At 37.6% G+C, this 16,534-nt stretch overlaps 1 protein-coding gene across 1 annotated transcript; it reads right to left on the bottom strand.

Moving 5' to 3' along the window:
- Positions 1–4,231: 4,231 nt before the first annotated feature.
- On the bottom strand, positions 4,232–10,047 carry tmem144b (transmembrane protein 144b). The gene is made up of 12 exons (XM_077732925.1): positions 9,841–10,047; positions 9,581–9,742; positions 9,193–9,315; positions 8,989–9,088; positions 8,832–8,912; positions 8,155–8,233; positions 8,002–8,081; positions 6,933–7,051; positions 6,747–6,866; positions 5,678–5,775; positions 5,048–5,101; positions 4,232–4,396 (listed from the first exon to the last, which is right to left on the bottom strand). Exons 1-12 carry the CDS (start codon positions 9,917–9,919, stop codon positions 4,313–4,315), a joined length of 1,179 nt encoding a protein of 392 aa, XP_077589051.1. The 5' UTR covers positions 9,920–10,047; the 3' UTR covers positions 4,232–4,312.
- Positions 10,048–16,534: the final 6,487 nt, after the last annotated feature.

Genomic DNA, 16,534 nt, shown 5'->3' with positions numbered 1-16,534 from the left:
AAAACAAAAAAAAGTATGATGAGTATGATTCCGAGGGCCGAAAATGATGCTGTCACTGGCTGGCTGGTGCAGCAACCTGCTGGCTGAGAACAGCAAACGACGAGCGCTCTCAAAACATTGAGGGTACTGGGGGGCATGACGCACGGTGGGAAGAGCGCACGGACAGGCTTCTTACATATTAGAGGAGGAGTTTACAAAAGTCTCACTCTCCTAGTGCTCACTCACAATGTGTGTTAATGTAAAAGAAAATGCTTGAGATCAATGCTGAGATGGTAAAAACAAATCTGCAAACAGGGTCCTTTAAAATTAGAGTGTGGCTATGCTTTGCATTTTGATAGAGATTGATTAATCGGGTGAGCAATGAACCAATCCATACTCACCTCCATCAATGTTGTCAACTTTTAGATTTACGATTAATGAAAAGTAAGGGTTTCATTGAAAGATCTGAAATATTTCAGCAAGACAACATGGACATTTATTTCATTTGGTGAAATCTCATCAGATGAAAACAGAGAAGAGAAAATCAAGAGAGAGAAGAATAGGATAGAATAAAGTAGAATAGACTAGAGGACAATGACTAGCAAATTGATTTCATCATGGTCTTATTAAATTAATCAGAAGCCCTTGAACGGAATAAAAGTTGAATTATGGCTATTCTGCAAAATGGATGAGTATTTCCTCAGTTTCTCAATAGCATGTAACTTTATGTAACTGTCGACAAGTAGTGGTTAAACTAATTATAGAGGAAAACAAAATAAGGAAGGATATATAGTCCCCCCAATTTGTGTAAAAAAGAAAGACCCCCCTCAAGTACTTTACACCCCTTCCAAAACATAAGAGATTGACCCATAGTTTCACCTTGGCACCAGCAATTGCCTGACAACTTCTTTATGATTTGCTAATTGTATCCCAAACGCCAGATTTTCTGTCATGGTTTGACGTGACAGATTTTGCATGAACAGTATTGAAGACAAGAAAATCTTCACAGATGTCTTTAACTGGCCAAGGGCAACATTTCATTCTAGCCTTGCGCTGTATGGTTTCTTTTCCCCTTTTTAATTAGCTTTCATCCTCCAGCCATTTCGAAAGAAAGTCGTCGCTTTCAGAAAAGTCTTAATCTGATCGTTTTTTTTGTTGTTGTTTACCCCTACTTGGAGATAAGACGACCCACGGTTCTTTAAATAGACGTTTCACACTTTGTCACGTGCAATTGAAAGCGGGAGCCGGATTTTCATAATCCAGTGCTATAGCAGGCAAAATCTCTTCCAGTTAGCATTTTTTTTTGTTTTTTGTTTTAATTTATTCACAAGTATACTATTTTGTTACTGCACTCAGTTCAAGCAATATTCTTTACATAGTCAAAAGCATGTTTCTGATTGGAAATTAATGCAAATAACTAGATTTTCCTTTATCACGTGCCTTATGTAAATGTTTTGAAATAACCACTGCAATAACACAAAGGATTGTGAAACACAAACAGGCGCATTGTGATGTTTCAGGTAATTGTCAATTCACAAATCCAAGCGGTTAAATGATTATTTTTATTATAGTAATTCAATAGAAACTCTGAAATCACTTTTTTTATCATTTGGGCTTTGAAAACAGGCCACACCAGATTGGCATGCGCAATGGCTTGTAATCATAACCAAAATAACCTGTCCCCTGTTTCCATGGCCACTGCAGTGGTTATTTTTGTGGCTCTTTTTTTAAACCTTTGACCATTTTGCTCACATTGTGCGCATATTTCAAAAGCATGTTCGCAATATTAAAAAAAAAAACACGTGTTAACTTCCTAAGTAACACAAACATTTATTCTTAGTGTTGAACTCGTTAAATGCCAAGGTTTAAACGGCCAATCCATCCCAGTTCACATGGATTGGACGTTTAAGTACTGTCAGTTAAAGCCAAAAAGTAAAATGAAAAGGTTTAAAAAAAACAAAAAACAAGTTGAACTATATGCGAGAAAACTACCATATATAAAAGGGTTAACTCACCTGCCACTCAAAATGTTAGACTTGGTACATAATTAAGATGGAATGAAATAATGAAATATATTGAGAAAAATGAGAAGCAAATGTCTCCTCAGTTTTACGGTAATTGAGTTGCGGTACTTTTCAAATGCCTTACACTTTCCATTTAGATTTTTTCTTGTCTCCAATGTTGGAATGCCCCGAGGAAGAAGTGAAGGAAAGAAGGGGATTTATTGGAAAAGCTGCAACAGCTCTCTATTGAATGAAGACTTTCACTAAATCTCTCTGATCTCCACAAAGCAGATTCCACTTTTTTTCGGATATTTTTAACAACGCTGCAGCAGCTTTATTCACCAAGTCCGTCTATCGAAAACTACCCAACCAGAGGTGGGCATTCGTGTGAACGCTTTACTGATCCGACATTGCTAGATAACAAAAGCTTCCCTTTGGATTTTAGATGGAACACTGATAGTTGTGCGGGTGTCGATACAGCAATGAAATGAGCTTGGAGAAGTATAACGTGCCTATGATGTGTAATATGTGTTCTTTGAGATGTAGTTAGTAACCACTGGTCTTCCAACCCAAAAAGATCTCCAGCTCTGCATGCCACTGTAAAAATATACTTTCCAACAGGATGGAAGACCTCCAAATGTGGACTTGTATCATTTCTTTCTGCTCTGAATTTAAGAGTTTATCATTACTATAAGTAGAACGTGGCAAGAAATAATGATCAGCTGAAATTTCTTTTTTAAAGGATTGCACATCCACACAAAAAAGCATGATGAAGACATGTTTTTCTTTGATTTAATCATTCAAGATATATTTGTCAAATATCCAGTTCTGTTTTCAAGAGGCATTTTGGCTTCTCATGAAAGGATAACAAAAAAAAAAAAGTAGCGGATCATGGGCTGAATTTGTTGAGCCCGTGTCAACTTCAACCAATTTGCAAAAGTTCAAAAAGGTTTCATTTGTCAATCAAACGGCAGCCGGGTAAACATGTCAAAATTTGGTTGAAGTCAGAAAAGTTTTTGACGTTTGCAGGTCTTTCCTATAATTTGAGCAATGCTATTTGACACAGTCCATATGATCCTCATGTATTTTAAGAATATATCTAAAGATAAATACGAATTTTCTCACTAAATAGCATCTGAAAAGAACATGATTGGACCCGATTTCTGACGGATCGGAAAATGGATCAGATATCTTTGCCCTGAACTAAGTGAATACATAAAAATACATCATAAAGCCCAATCATTTTTGACCTGATTACAATCTGTACAAAATGACATAATCAGGCCCATTTCAGCGTACGTGAACAGAAATGGAGTCATCTTTAATTAAAACACGAGACTAACAAACTCACTGTTTCTCATAGAGAAAACTACAAATAACCGCAAAGTGGGTGCAAAACTCTCAAGTGGTCTTTTCCTACTCTTTGCTTTCCTTCATGGAGTATGGAAAATATCCAAGATGTTAATACTTGCCCTTTCAATTCATTTGTATACTTATCAGGAGATGTTTTCAGCATCAGCAATATTTTTGACACATCCAGCATTCATTTTGTTTTCAATTAAGGACGTTGGCAGTATTATTTTAGACTCAGATGAGTCATCAGTATACAGACTCGCATTACCAATCAACACTGATAAAACTGGCTGTGTCAATGAAAGAGGTAAGGGCAACACTCAACAAAATAATCCAAAAAGGTACGAGAGTACTGCAGGGGTGTTTGAGCATCCCTAAAATATTAACATGATGAAAAATTGGCATTTCAAAAAGGGGCTGTTGACTTTGATATCATCTATTTTTAAAACGAGTCAATCCATACTGTGAATAGAAGAATCTTATAGTACATCACGTCCTGCCTAGAGAAAGCAATTGTAAAAACTGACATTGATAGAATTTAAATCTGGGCAACTAAAATTGTTAAGTCTATTAGATTTCATGTTGCTTTTTAAACTGATGTTAAAATGAACTTTTATTTTTTTAATTTCCCATCTTTCACAGCTAGCCTTTTTGATTTTTACGACATTAAGTCTAATTACAAAGCAATTTTTTTGGAGATCTTGTGCACCCAGTTCTCACCATCCTATAATATTATAATCAGTGAATCTGGTGCAGTGCAATGTTTTCTTTTGCCTACTTTACTATTTCAAACCTCTCCCAATGACGGTATAAATTATATATTTACATTTGAAGCTCACAGTGCAAATATTGACAAGTAAATCTCGCCCCAGTTGGAACTGATTAGAATGCCAGAGTTTGTTGTTTATGGATATTTATTAGACAAGCTGATGCAAGACAAACATGATTGTAGTACATCCAAAAAGTGCAAATATGTGCTACAGATTGGAGATAGCGGTCAATAGGGAGCCCATTAATACCATACAGGATGCCAAGGAGAAGATTAGGCAGTTCACTAAACCCTGAGGACACATGAAATGGAAGACCAAGTGGATTTAGAAGATAGTATGGAAGGAATGAAGGGAATAAGCAACAGGATGGAATTCCAGTCAATAAAAGATGGAAGGAAGCCTAAAATTTAAGAAACGATAAGGATATGATGGTATTAAAAAGGAACAAAAGAGATCCAAGGCAAGGGAACAGTCATGCCGATTGGAATATTTCAAGCTTTTTTTCCCTCCTCATTTAGACACCCAGTTTCAGTGTCTTTAAAATGTGGAATGCTATATATTTGGGAACATCTCCGTTCCAATATGTTTTTGTGAAACTTGAAATACCCTTATAAATGGTGACCTTCCAAAAAATAAAAGGCTGCATTCATGTAGAAAACTAATTAGGCAATCAAATCGTGTCATTAAAAAAACAATATAAATAAATATAATACTATGCTGGAATTATAACTAAAAAAAGCAAATACACACTGGTTAAGTGACATAGTTTTTTTTTCCCTCCTTAGTGTTTGATGAATAGCATGCCATTGACAGCGGTAGACATCCAAAGGGATGTAAAAAGGGAAAGACTGATGACAATGGTTAAAATGGGTTGACAGAGTGCCATTAATGGGGAAGGGAGTCAACAGGAGTTTGAAGAAAAAAAAAAAAGTCTGTATTTACCTTTATCTCTTTGAACACGAGGCTTCCCCATAGTGCAGCAACCAGCCCATATCCCTGTTGAAGACATTTATGAAATAAATATACCATCAATGTCCCACAGTATCCAATTCTGAACATTCCTTATTAAAATCAAGACATTACAAACACTGTTGCATTGCATATAGGAAGAAAACTGAACAAGCCTGACTGGCTTTGTATTAGTTGACTGAAGGCGGAATAGAATTTGTGCGACTGGTGGATTGAGATAGGAACACTGGACGTCTGGCGGGAGGGTGCAGAAAATCCATTTTCGATTTATACGATGGAAATTTTCATACATTAGGCTTTTAGACTATTTTTAAACTAGTCTCTAAACGTGCTCAAACCCAGGATGCATATACAGATTTTTTTCTCTAAAATACTAAATGACAGCAATAGACGTCCAATATGTTTGAACGCAATTCTTTTAAGCGTTACACCTAACTATGTTATTCAGTAAAAATAAAAGAAAAACACTTATGCACACCTTAAATTCAAATACTAAAAAAAAGACATACAAAAACAAAAATTTAAAGGACTATATATAAAGCCTGAGATAAAAGCTTGCATTAACAGCCAAGGTAACCAAAAGGTTTTAGAAAGTGCACTTACTGCCGTAACCATAGGGCACGTGACCACAACGCTCAAGTAGTTGTTGGCTAAGACCCAGCAGTATGTAGCCAAGCCCCACATGGACCCTGAAAAAAGCCCTGGTAGGAACAACAGATTTGATTAAAATATAAGAGATTGCAATGGAATGGTCTATTGCAGTTTTGCAATTGTCTTTCTTCACTTCTATTCTCTTTCAAATCAGTAGCTGCGCTCCACCCAGAGTTTTTATTTTATGATCAAAAGGAATATCCTCTAGATGCAAAGAACTCGCTCATTTTGGCCTCAATCAAAGCCAGAGTTGTGTGATTCGACATGCATTAATGCAGTCATAGCATACTCTCTCCATTATACAAGTTACCTATTTCTAACTGCAGTTTGTCAACAACGTTCCCGAGTTCACTCGTCATGTTTTTGTCCCTCTAAGCAGAGCAGGTTATCGGAAGGTCATTTGTGCATTCGAAAAGGCACCGATACTGCGTGTTTGAAGAACAGAAAAATAAGTAATCATATTTGACAAAGGCTCAGGGTGACAACCCAGGAGCTTGATGAAAGTCTGCTTTTTCTCATCTTTTCCTGGCTAAAAATAAATTGGAAAGTCAAACTTTTTGACTCTTGAAACCTTATTACCAAGGTCTACCGAAAACAAATTCCACAGAGAAGTCACGTCTTTCAGACTTGGCCCTCATTAAAAGGAAATACAAGTTGGGGGTAAGATTTCACTACTGGTAGTGGGTCCCATACCAAGCAGCCACTTTAAAAACGTTAGACCTTCGGCTGCTGGCTGCTTTTTATGGGGATCATTGATTTATTTGCCCCCCAAGAAAGGGGGTGCTTTACTTTGAGGATGATGCATCCTGGTTGGTAAAGTGTGAAAGAACCCATGTACTTCAATAAAGAAAATCCATCACTAAGAAAATGTTTGAGGGATTTGATGTAGTATAAAAAAAGTGTTCAGAGCACGTAACAGTAACTAAAATGAAAACTTAAGCTATAAAGGAGATTGGGTACTTTGACCAGCTCTAGTCCAAATCTGTCTCAAACATTGCAGTACTGTAATTTCAGGACTAACCTGGGAGAATTACCCTGGAATAGAGCCTTGGCCTGCTCTTCATGGCGACACAATAAATGATGAAGTAGACCGTGCTGGCCACAAATATCCCACAGCACTGGGCATAGACGTAATCCAGGTCTGGAAAGAGTGAACCAAAACATTTGTGGGATATTACATTTGTACACCGTGTTCTGCAATTTGTACCATAAACGCTGGCTCCATGGAAGACGCTGTCATGGTGTGACGAATGGCTCTTGATGTAGAGAATTGGTGTGAAGGAAGATCCATACAACACGCCGCACACGATGGCCAGCAGGCAGCCCCTGAAGATGGTGAGAAATAGGTCAGCACGAACATCCAAAATTCCATTTTAAGAACACATACTTCATCCTAGTGAACAAGTTTGAGAAAAATGCTAGTGATAACTCAAATTGGAAACTTCAGACCTCCATAAAAGCTTCATTTGGGATTACAAGTTTGGTGATCATGAATGTAGCTATAATAGATCATGTCCAGAGCCACAAAAGTGTCAAGAATCAATGCATGTTTATTTTAGAGTAGTTTTGAAACCGTAACTGAGGCCAATTACACTTTGACACGCTGTATTGTTGGAGGTCATGTGGAGAAGTTTTAGTCGTGTTGTTTTGACTGGTTATTTTATCAGTGACAAATTTGTCCCTGCAGTGAACGGGATGGGATTTTAGGGAAAGGTACATTGGGGTAATTTTTTTGCATTTAGTGATTAAAGATGTCCAAAATTATATGCATAAAACCCTAAACTCTTGGTAATCATCCCCACTTCCTGAGAGCATATGCACTCATTCCTCCTGCCAAGTTACTATTGATTTGCACCAATTCATAAATTTTTAAACAGCAAGAGGAATCGAAATTGGTTTTAAAACAGCAGACCAAGGGGCATTATAAATGTCGCTTCACGTTCATTTCTACATGACTTGTTTTCCCAAGAAGGTTTGACAAGTCAACTGTTGCTTTTAGCAAAAACCAGTAATGACCTCACATGAGGCCCAGTTACCGTATTTGGTTTACTGTCACTCAACCACTACTGAGGGAATAAGTTTGTGTATCGGGAAAGGGAAATTGCTCATTGGGTTTCTTTGCTGCCATTTTGGCTGCATTTACATTTGGTGCCTTCAAATTGGGCTAATCAATGGTAATACAAATTTTTACATTTGCCCGACACCATTTGGTCTATACACAACAAAACAATAAAACAATAGTAGTAATACCAGTAAATAAATTGAAGTTATCTCACATTAAGCGTCTGCGCTTGGGTGTGACAGAATCAATCCAGAACTTGGGAAAGGTTAAGCCATAGCTGCCGGAGCTGGTTTGCTGAAGAAAAATAATAACAAAAAGCAATTCATTGACAATGCCAGGGAAACCATCATGAACAACATGTACTGACCCTTTCAATGAGTAAAGGTACACTTTCAGGATTGACATTCTCCTGCAGATCCGTTTTCACAAAGAAAAAGATAACACTACTGGAATGAAAAAAACAAGAAAGAGCATTTGATTTTGGCTTGGAAATATGCAACATGAATGAAACCAACACATTGGGTTTATTTTATCAAGGAGAGGATCAAGACTGTCACCCCATCAATAGACTACTGTATTGAAATTGGTTTCGGTTGGGTAGTTTTGTGGCAAACCTGTGCAGTGTGAGACACTCCATTCTCTTGATAATGATTACAAGCCATTGCAGCATGCCAATCTGACGTGGCCTGATTTTAAAGCACGAATGGCAAGTCATTTCTATCGAATTATGATAAAAACAATTTGACTGCTGGAATTTATGAATTGACAATTCCCTGAAACATCACGATAGATACATTTTGATTGCTTGTGTGGCAACATTTGAATGCTGACGGCAAAACTTGGAATTTCACATGACGCTCACTCATTTCTCCTGTGCAGTCTACTTGTAGTACATCAATACACAAAACAAACTGGACCGTGTCTGTTTATCCGAACAGTTGACTGGAATAGACTGAGTGTTCAAATAAGGTACAATTATTGCTCAGCCATTCAGATATTTTAATTAACAACATGTCCAATTAATTCAAACAAATTGTGGCTTACCTCAGCAGACACAATCCAACTCCACAGAAATTTAACGTGGGTCGCGAGACACTCTCAGCAGGGATCCCGAACCAGCCAAACCTGAGCGTTACCGCATGCCAATCAGACGGACGGACAGGCAGGCAGCTTTACATCAATTCCAAATAAATGAAGTTACCTTGAAGTGGCCCAGCCAATCAACAGACTGGATGAACCCCAGATTAAAACCCCCAGGCTGAGGCCAATGGCTTTGACGATTGGAACAGCCATCACGCTGCCTGGGAGGGAAAAAAAAAAATCTAACTTGTTGCCCGTGTTAGCTGATAGTAAGCGGTTTCTGAAATCGGAATGTTATGAGTTTAATGTATCAATTCTATAGTACCTGTAGCCCAGATGACTCCCCCAAGCATTGCTAATGGGTAAAATTTGGGAGAGTGGAGCATCACATCGCCAACCATGGACACAGTCCAGATGGCTGCGCAGTACACCCATTGGAAAAACATTCCTGTCCAAAAAAATACCAAAAAGTCACGTAGCCAATCATGTGTCAACAAGAACCACCCCAATATCACTGTAATGAGTGGAGTGAGAGAAAACTACAAACTTATTAGTTTTGGAATGTCTCGATCAATGCCAAAACTCCAGATTAAAGTAGTAGGTTAAGGCTACATCATTTTGGTGGTTTATATTCTTACTTGATTGTACCTTGATTGACATTTACAGGCCATTCTTTGTTGCATTCAAAAGTATAAAAGAAAGCATACACTTACCATCTCCAGTCTCTATCCTTTTAACTGGAACAAAGTTGCTTCCGTAGAGTAGCATTGCAGCCAAGTTTGCCACAATTCCATAGGTGAAATGTGTCATATTATTGGTGCTGTTTAGGCCAAAGGATCTACCTTTTGCTCCAACCTCTTCATCTCCAGTGCCTCCTTTGAGAATAAAAGGGAATACATTTTCTAATTATGATGAGGGAACGGAAAAAATCTCTCCATTCAAAACTCGATTGTATTTAATTTGTTCTGCATACCTGATGCCTTTCCTTCTTCACCATGGCAACAGGCAATCAAAAGTGAGATGACAAGTAAAGCACATTTGGCCGCAAGCATGTTAAAAAATTCAAAGATTTCCGACTGGCTGGGATCTGCCGGGCTTCTATTCAGCGAGAGATTAGTGTGCAGGAATAGGCACTTTTCAGGTGCTGTCAATTAACCTATCACAGCATGGGGAGCACTATAGGGGAGCACTAATTGGATGATGTCATCCCTAACTCATTAGCACTCCAGGGGTGCTAATAGTTTTTTTTTTTTTTTTGTCTTGATAAAACATACACGTTTAAAGTCTGGTATTGTGAATAATACTTGCTTTTAACCGTAAGTTTAATGGTTATTGCAATTGAATCATTTGATACATAAATTATGATTATTAAAAAAAACATACAGGTTTCTACACACTTAAATCATTGGCTGTCATTGACAGCATGAGACGTCCAATCCCTTTTGACCGAGAGAGGGTGAATGAATGAATTTGCCCACTCACAGTCAAAAGGTGGATGTCAACCTACACCAGTGAGAGCCAATGAGTTAACTAGAAAGTGACCAAAAAATGGCCAATAGGAAAGCTATACTATGATGAGAAAAACCTCACAAAATGACAAGAAAAGATAACCATGATACAAGGACAATTGTTTTACATACAAAACATTTTTAGAATAAAATGTCCAATTCTTAAAATCAATGCAGTAACAATAGAAGTCTGGGTGGCATTGTGGATGAGTGGTTAGCACGTCGGCTTTACATCTCTCCAATCCTGGGATCAAATCCGGGGCTGTCCTCCATTTTCTGAAAATGAATGAAATAAATGGATGAATGATTAATGAGGGTGTATCGCCATGGTAGCAGCAGACATCCATATTCATTAGAAATGAAAAGATATGTACCTTCAAGTCACTCATTTGATACGGAACAATGCTCTCATCAGTCTATTGTTTTATAATGACTAACATGTGTGGCATTTCATTTGGGAAATCTATATATAATGCGTCTAAAATTAAACAGGTTTGCAATTTTAAAACTGCTGTCAAGTTCCCCTCTACGGTTTCCTTTTCCAGCTTGCTTTTAGTTCTTGTTAATGAATGTAAAATCAATCAGCAGATCTCACCTTGACACGTAAATTAATAATGACGCTTTCTAATGGTTTCGGAAATAACCTTTGCAAAGGTAATTCAAATGGCATCCAATTAAATATACACAGTTATTGATTGCGGGAGGTGGGCATGTATGGTGGTAACTGTAATATTGAATACTGAAATACTGAAAAATAGAATTATTTCTATTGCACATCATCTTATGTTCGTCATATAAAAAAACCAGACGTCCCAGACGTTGGGGTGCGGTTGGGGCTGGTGGGTCAAGAAATTCTATGAAAACTATGCTATTTTACAGCCCAATCAATAAAAGAGATAAGATATTTATACATGAGTCAATAAGTTTTTGTCCATCATAATCTGACGTGCATGAAATATATGTCAACATTATGTAACAAGTTCTCCTTCCCTTACAAGTCTGTGACGCTAGTAAATATGCTTTTCTGTTATTCCCAGAAGCTGGTAGAAGTAGCAGAGGGCAAAGTAAAAGACCTGAGTCAGTCAAAGACTTTGATTTCCTCTTTCAGGTATTGGAATGTTCAATTCCTTTTTTTTGCCAAGCTAATCTAAGATAAGGTCATTCTAAAATATATTTCTCAACAGCTTTTCATCCCAACATTGAGATAGCAAGAAAAGGTCCAACAGCTGTTTCCGACTGATAAAAAAAAGAAGATATTTTCTTAGAGGAAATATCTTTTGGCTCTGTATTTCAGTGAGTGGGAAGCTTGAATTACCACAGCAACATACTTTTGTCATTGCACTACACAAAGCGAGCTGTGAATGGTTCTGTTTTAGAGGCCAAACAACACTTTGGCCAAAGAGAATATGTGTTTTCCTGAGCTTTCTTGGCATAATTCTGCAGTAAAAACAGCCTCAGAGCGTTTCAGTTTTGAGTTTAACTCATTTAGTGGTAATGGGGACAAAAACAAGCAATCTGTTTTGATGCTGAATGGATTTGTTAGATGTAATGAGAGCCTATGAAGACTTGCTGTCTGCAATTAATTATGGTATGACAATATTTGAAATAAGCAAGATGATATAAATAATTCAATTTTGTCGATATGATTTGCTACATTTCTGATGAATATATTCACTTCAATTACAATAATACAATTGACTGCAATCATGAGAAGTGCTAGATGTCTAATCTACTTGAAGTGGGAGTTTTGGCAGCAAATGAATAAGTATTTGCCACACGTCAACTTCAACTGGATTCAACGAGTACTACTGATAAACTCATTACTCCAAATAAGATCTGAAAATTAAAAAGAGTTTTTAAAAACTACGTCATTACTTTCCCAATTATGGTCGCATAATTAAACATGGCAGATAAATCTTCCCTCTTGAATATTTAGTAAGCCAATGCAATGATAACATCAACAACTAATTTAATTTGAGGCTATTTTACAAATTTAATACAAATGAAGGACACCCCCCAAAGTAAAGTGGCTTCTGCCAAATACCTCTTGAAAAATAACACTGTAGAAAAACATAATTTGCCTTAATCAGTGTATCGTATTATGAAATATATTGTTTCTCCATTGCTGGTCGATTTCTAGTATCAATACTCAGTGGTCTTTAAATATTCAAACCAGAATAAAAGCATTCATTTGACAGATAATAATCCAATATGTGATTCACTTCTGTTAAAGTGTATGTATTAAATTGTCCTTGCATTTTTGTACACAACTCAACTTTTAATGAAAAAAAATTCTTTACCTTTGTATCTGTAAGTGGTCGAAAAAGGTCAATAAATAACATTACACGGGGACTTTTTGTACTACTCCAACTTCAAAATAACAATAGATATTTAATAACTTAGAATGAGGAATGCACTATAAGTGTTTATGTTCTAGTGGAGGTTACTTTATGCTGCAATTTCGAGTCAAAGTGAAGCACCGTCTGCTTTGTGTGCTCTGAGACCTCTGGAGGGCTCTAAGGGTTATTTTCTAGTGTCTACATTCATTTTGTTGATATTTGATTCATCAAGTATAGCAGCTAGTATGAAAACATTTGGACATGCTGTACATTTTCTAGATACTTCTTTATGAATCATCCGTTTTATAAATTCCTCTAAGCAATTTCAGTTAGGTCTTAACAATCAGTGCCACTCTAGTTTTAAGTGCTTTAGAAAAGGAAGAAATGAGAAGAAACAATGAAATTCATGCAATAAATTTGACAATTATTGTTCATCGGTGAGGGTGGGCTATTGCAGATAAAGGAAATTTACAGTGATGGATAGACTAGATTGAGAAAAGTTGCTATCAGTCTTCTTGGGAACTTTCTTTTTTCAACTTTTTGGGGAAATGAACAATATTTTAGGATATGCCTTTGGGGAGGAAGAAAGACGTTTGAAGTGCAACGTTAATGTCTGTGTCGAACTGATGGCTCATTTCTCCGTGTGGCCCGATTCTCTTTATCTTGTCGCCGTTTCACTCGCTGGTATTGTTTGTCAAACCCGACTTGTCACGCTTTGATGAGGACAGTGAAATATTCGGTATGCCATATGGAAGGATTTGGGTTTGAAGGAGAGCAAAGGAAGCGCAACTATCAGTGGTTATTGCAATATGCCACATCATGTCATGAAAAGCTCAGCCTTCGGAGGGCTTCTGGGAATTTAGGGGAGTTGTCTTTGTTGAGATTTTCCACATAGCAACCAATGTTTTTTTTTATCATTGATGATATGATAGCAGGGTATCATGTTTTTTCTCTCTCAAAGTAGCTTTAGATTAGCAAAATTTCTCTTCAATCTCTTATTGCTAAACACAATCTGTGGGGAAATTATATTTTGGCCCCATCATCCCCAAGCCTATCCAAATAAATGGCAAGAGACATTTCATTTTTGTTGTCTTTTAGAACAATTGGAAAAGGCAGTCATAATTGCTATTTGCATTTTTATTATGTATTGTAAGTTAAATGATTTATTTGAGCAACCTTTTGTTGCTAGACTTTTGTTTCTAGCCTGCTAGGATAAACACTGCAATTACCCTAGGTATGAGTGTAAGCATAAATGGTTGTTCGCTTGCCTTCTTGTACCCTGCAATTGTCTGACAACCAATTTACGGAATCCACTGGCCACTGGCCATATTTTCTCACCATTTTTGTGACATTGGTGAAAGGAACTGGAATAGAAAATAAATGAATTATTCTTCAATTTCTTGCACTGAAAGAATTGTAAGAGATAAGTCTGTTATCGCTTGGCAAAGTTTGTGGGGCTATGCCCCAAAAAAAAAAAAAACAAGTCAAACTAATTATTCTTATTTTGCATTCACTAAATGAATTCCAATTATGTTTCAAGAGCTGGGAAAAAAATACAGACATCCCCCTGCTTGCTCGAAAGAATCCAAAGTGTGAGAAGGCAGTATATAGTGATCTTCAAATTGTAAAGAATATCGTTTTCTAAGAGAATTTTTTTCAGCTTCACCTTATCATCAAAGTATATTCAGCCTAGTTGCCGCATTGATAGATGAATAGAACATGCATTGTGCTTTCCCTGCAGCCCTTGAGCGGATTTGTCCTATACCATCATGTATCATATAATAATATCCCACTAGCAAAAAGAAAGAAGAAATAAATCGAATCTTCTAAAAAAGGAAACTAACTTAACTTACTACACCTCCATTATATCTTCTTCCCTAACTTCGATGGAATCCAGGTGGCCTGTTGTTTGAGTGGTTAGCGTCTTGGCCTTATTGTGGAAGACCTGGGTTCAAATCCAGGTTGGTCCACCTGTGTGGAGTTTGCATGTTCTCCCAGGGCCTGTGTGGGATTTTTCCAGGTACTCTGGCTTTGTCCCACATTCCAAAGACATGCATGGTAGGCTGATTGGACACTCGAATGGTTGTTTGTCTCTTTCTGCAATGCATTTTGCTGGCTAGCAATTCAGGATCTCCCCTGCCCCTGGCTGCTGGGATAGGCTCCAGCACCCCCAGTGACCCTAGTGAGGATATAGCAGTTCAGCAAATTAGATGGGGAGGTGAACAATGGAAACAATGCTCTTTTTTTGACCACAAAAAATCCCTGGGGGAACTTTTTGGTTTAATGTCGCGGAACCAATTTTTCCTGATAAATGTCACATAGTAGATGAATACACGACCTGGGGTATAGAGACGTGAGAAAATGAACCGGGGGAACGTTGACCTATAAAGAATAATGGCTGTGGCTAAGCATGCTGACATCTCAATAAGCCTTCTTTCCTCACTCATTATGTGTAACTGGGGATAAAGTTCCAAAGGTCCAAAGGTATTGCTTGTAGGTACATTGCCATGAGGCGTAATTGAAATTCCATGTGGAGCTCAAGGACACATGGCCCCGTGGCGCGAGTGGTTAGCGTGTTGGTCCCATAGCTGTGGAGTCCTGGGTTCTACTCCAGTTCAGTCCACCTGTGAGGAGTTTGCATGTACTCACTGGTCTGTGTGGGTTTCCTATGGGTATTCAGGTTTCTTCCCACATTCCATAGACATGCATGGTAGGCTGATTGGATACTCTAATAATCTTCCCAGGTCTGAGTGAGAGGGTGAATGGATGTTCGTATCCTTGTGCCCTGCGATCAGCTGACCACTGATTCAAGGTCCTCCCATCAGGAGTCAGATGGGATTGGCTCCAGCACCCCCACACCTCTAATGAGGATGAAATGGTTCACAAAATGAGATGAATTGAGCTCAAGGACACTCCGAGTGTAAATTTTTGTCTGCTTACTCCCAATTCACTGCAATACAACAGACCAATTTCAGTAATTCCTGCCTGCTGACTCCTGAGATGAAATACATTCATAAGACACAGTTCTATAAGGGATATATTTGTCTCTTCAAAGATTAATGTACAGCACCTCGGCCCACAAGAAGGAATATAAGGGGAATGTACAATGGTTTGTAATGTTTTATCAGCAGAATTGAGGACAGCTTGAAAAGGGTTTACACAGTGCAGTTCAAATAAATATAGAAGAACATCATCATCTTCTTTTTGAGAACATCCTCACCCTTAAGGAAGTGCGTATTTCAAAAAAAAGATACTCTGCTGTCGTCTAGTGGTGTACTAAGGGGGCACGTGTTTACAAGAGGAGGCAGGCTGTCATCATTTAGTAAATGATGTGAAAAGATTCCCTCTGGTAAATTTGACCCAAACAGGGCATCTTTTCACATCTGGGCTTGACTTTTGTCTGCGAATGCCCCAACCTGGTTCACTCTAAATAACCCAACTCTATATAATCCAAGTCTGTTTCATAAAAAACATAATAGTTGGATTGAATATTAATTAACTCCCTAAAGGCACATATATTCTAACCAGTTCAGAGACACTGGTCACTTGACTCATGGGTCATATGTACCTGTCTCTTTCTTCTTTTGCAATGTAATACTATTTTTTTTTAGTTTAAATAAGTTATTTTACTATAATTAAATAGAAAATGTCATTTTAACTCAAATGTGATCTTTTATTTATCACAATATTCTAAATTTGTAAAGCTCAAATGGATGTCACACGTAGGCCGCAAAATATTGTCCCCCATGCCGCACATGACCCCAGTCTGAGACCACAGTCCAAAATACTTGCCTTTAAAGACACCATTTTGGGTTAAAGC

This window comes from Stigmatopora nigra, chromosome 14 (genome assembly GCF_051989575.1).
Source record: "Stigmatopora nigra isolate UIUO_SnigA chromosome 14, RoL_Snig_1.1, whole genome shotgun sequence".
NCBI lineage: Eukaryota > Metazoa > Chordata > Actinopteri > Syngnathiformes > Syngnathidae > Stigmatopora > Stigmatopora nigra.
This window is presented reverse-complemented; position numbering and strand designations above follow the sequence as displayed.

Coding starts and splice junctions, on each gene's coding strand:
- tmem144b (XM_077732925.1), bottom strand. CDS start 9,919: ATGCTTGCGGCCAAATGTGCTTTACTTGTCATCTCACTTTTGATTGCC. Junction 8,913..8,988: donor ATTGGCTGGGCCACTTCAAG/GTAACTTCATTT, acceptor GGTAACGCTCAG/GTTTGGCTGGTTCGGGATCC. Junction 8,082..8,154: donor TACCTTTACTCATTGAAAGG/GTCAGTACATGT, acceptor ATTTTTCTTCAG/CAAACCAGCTCCGGCAGCTA.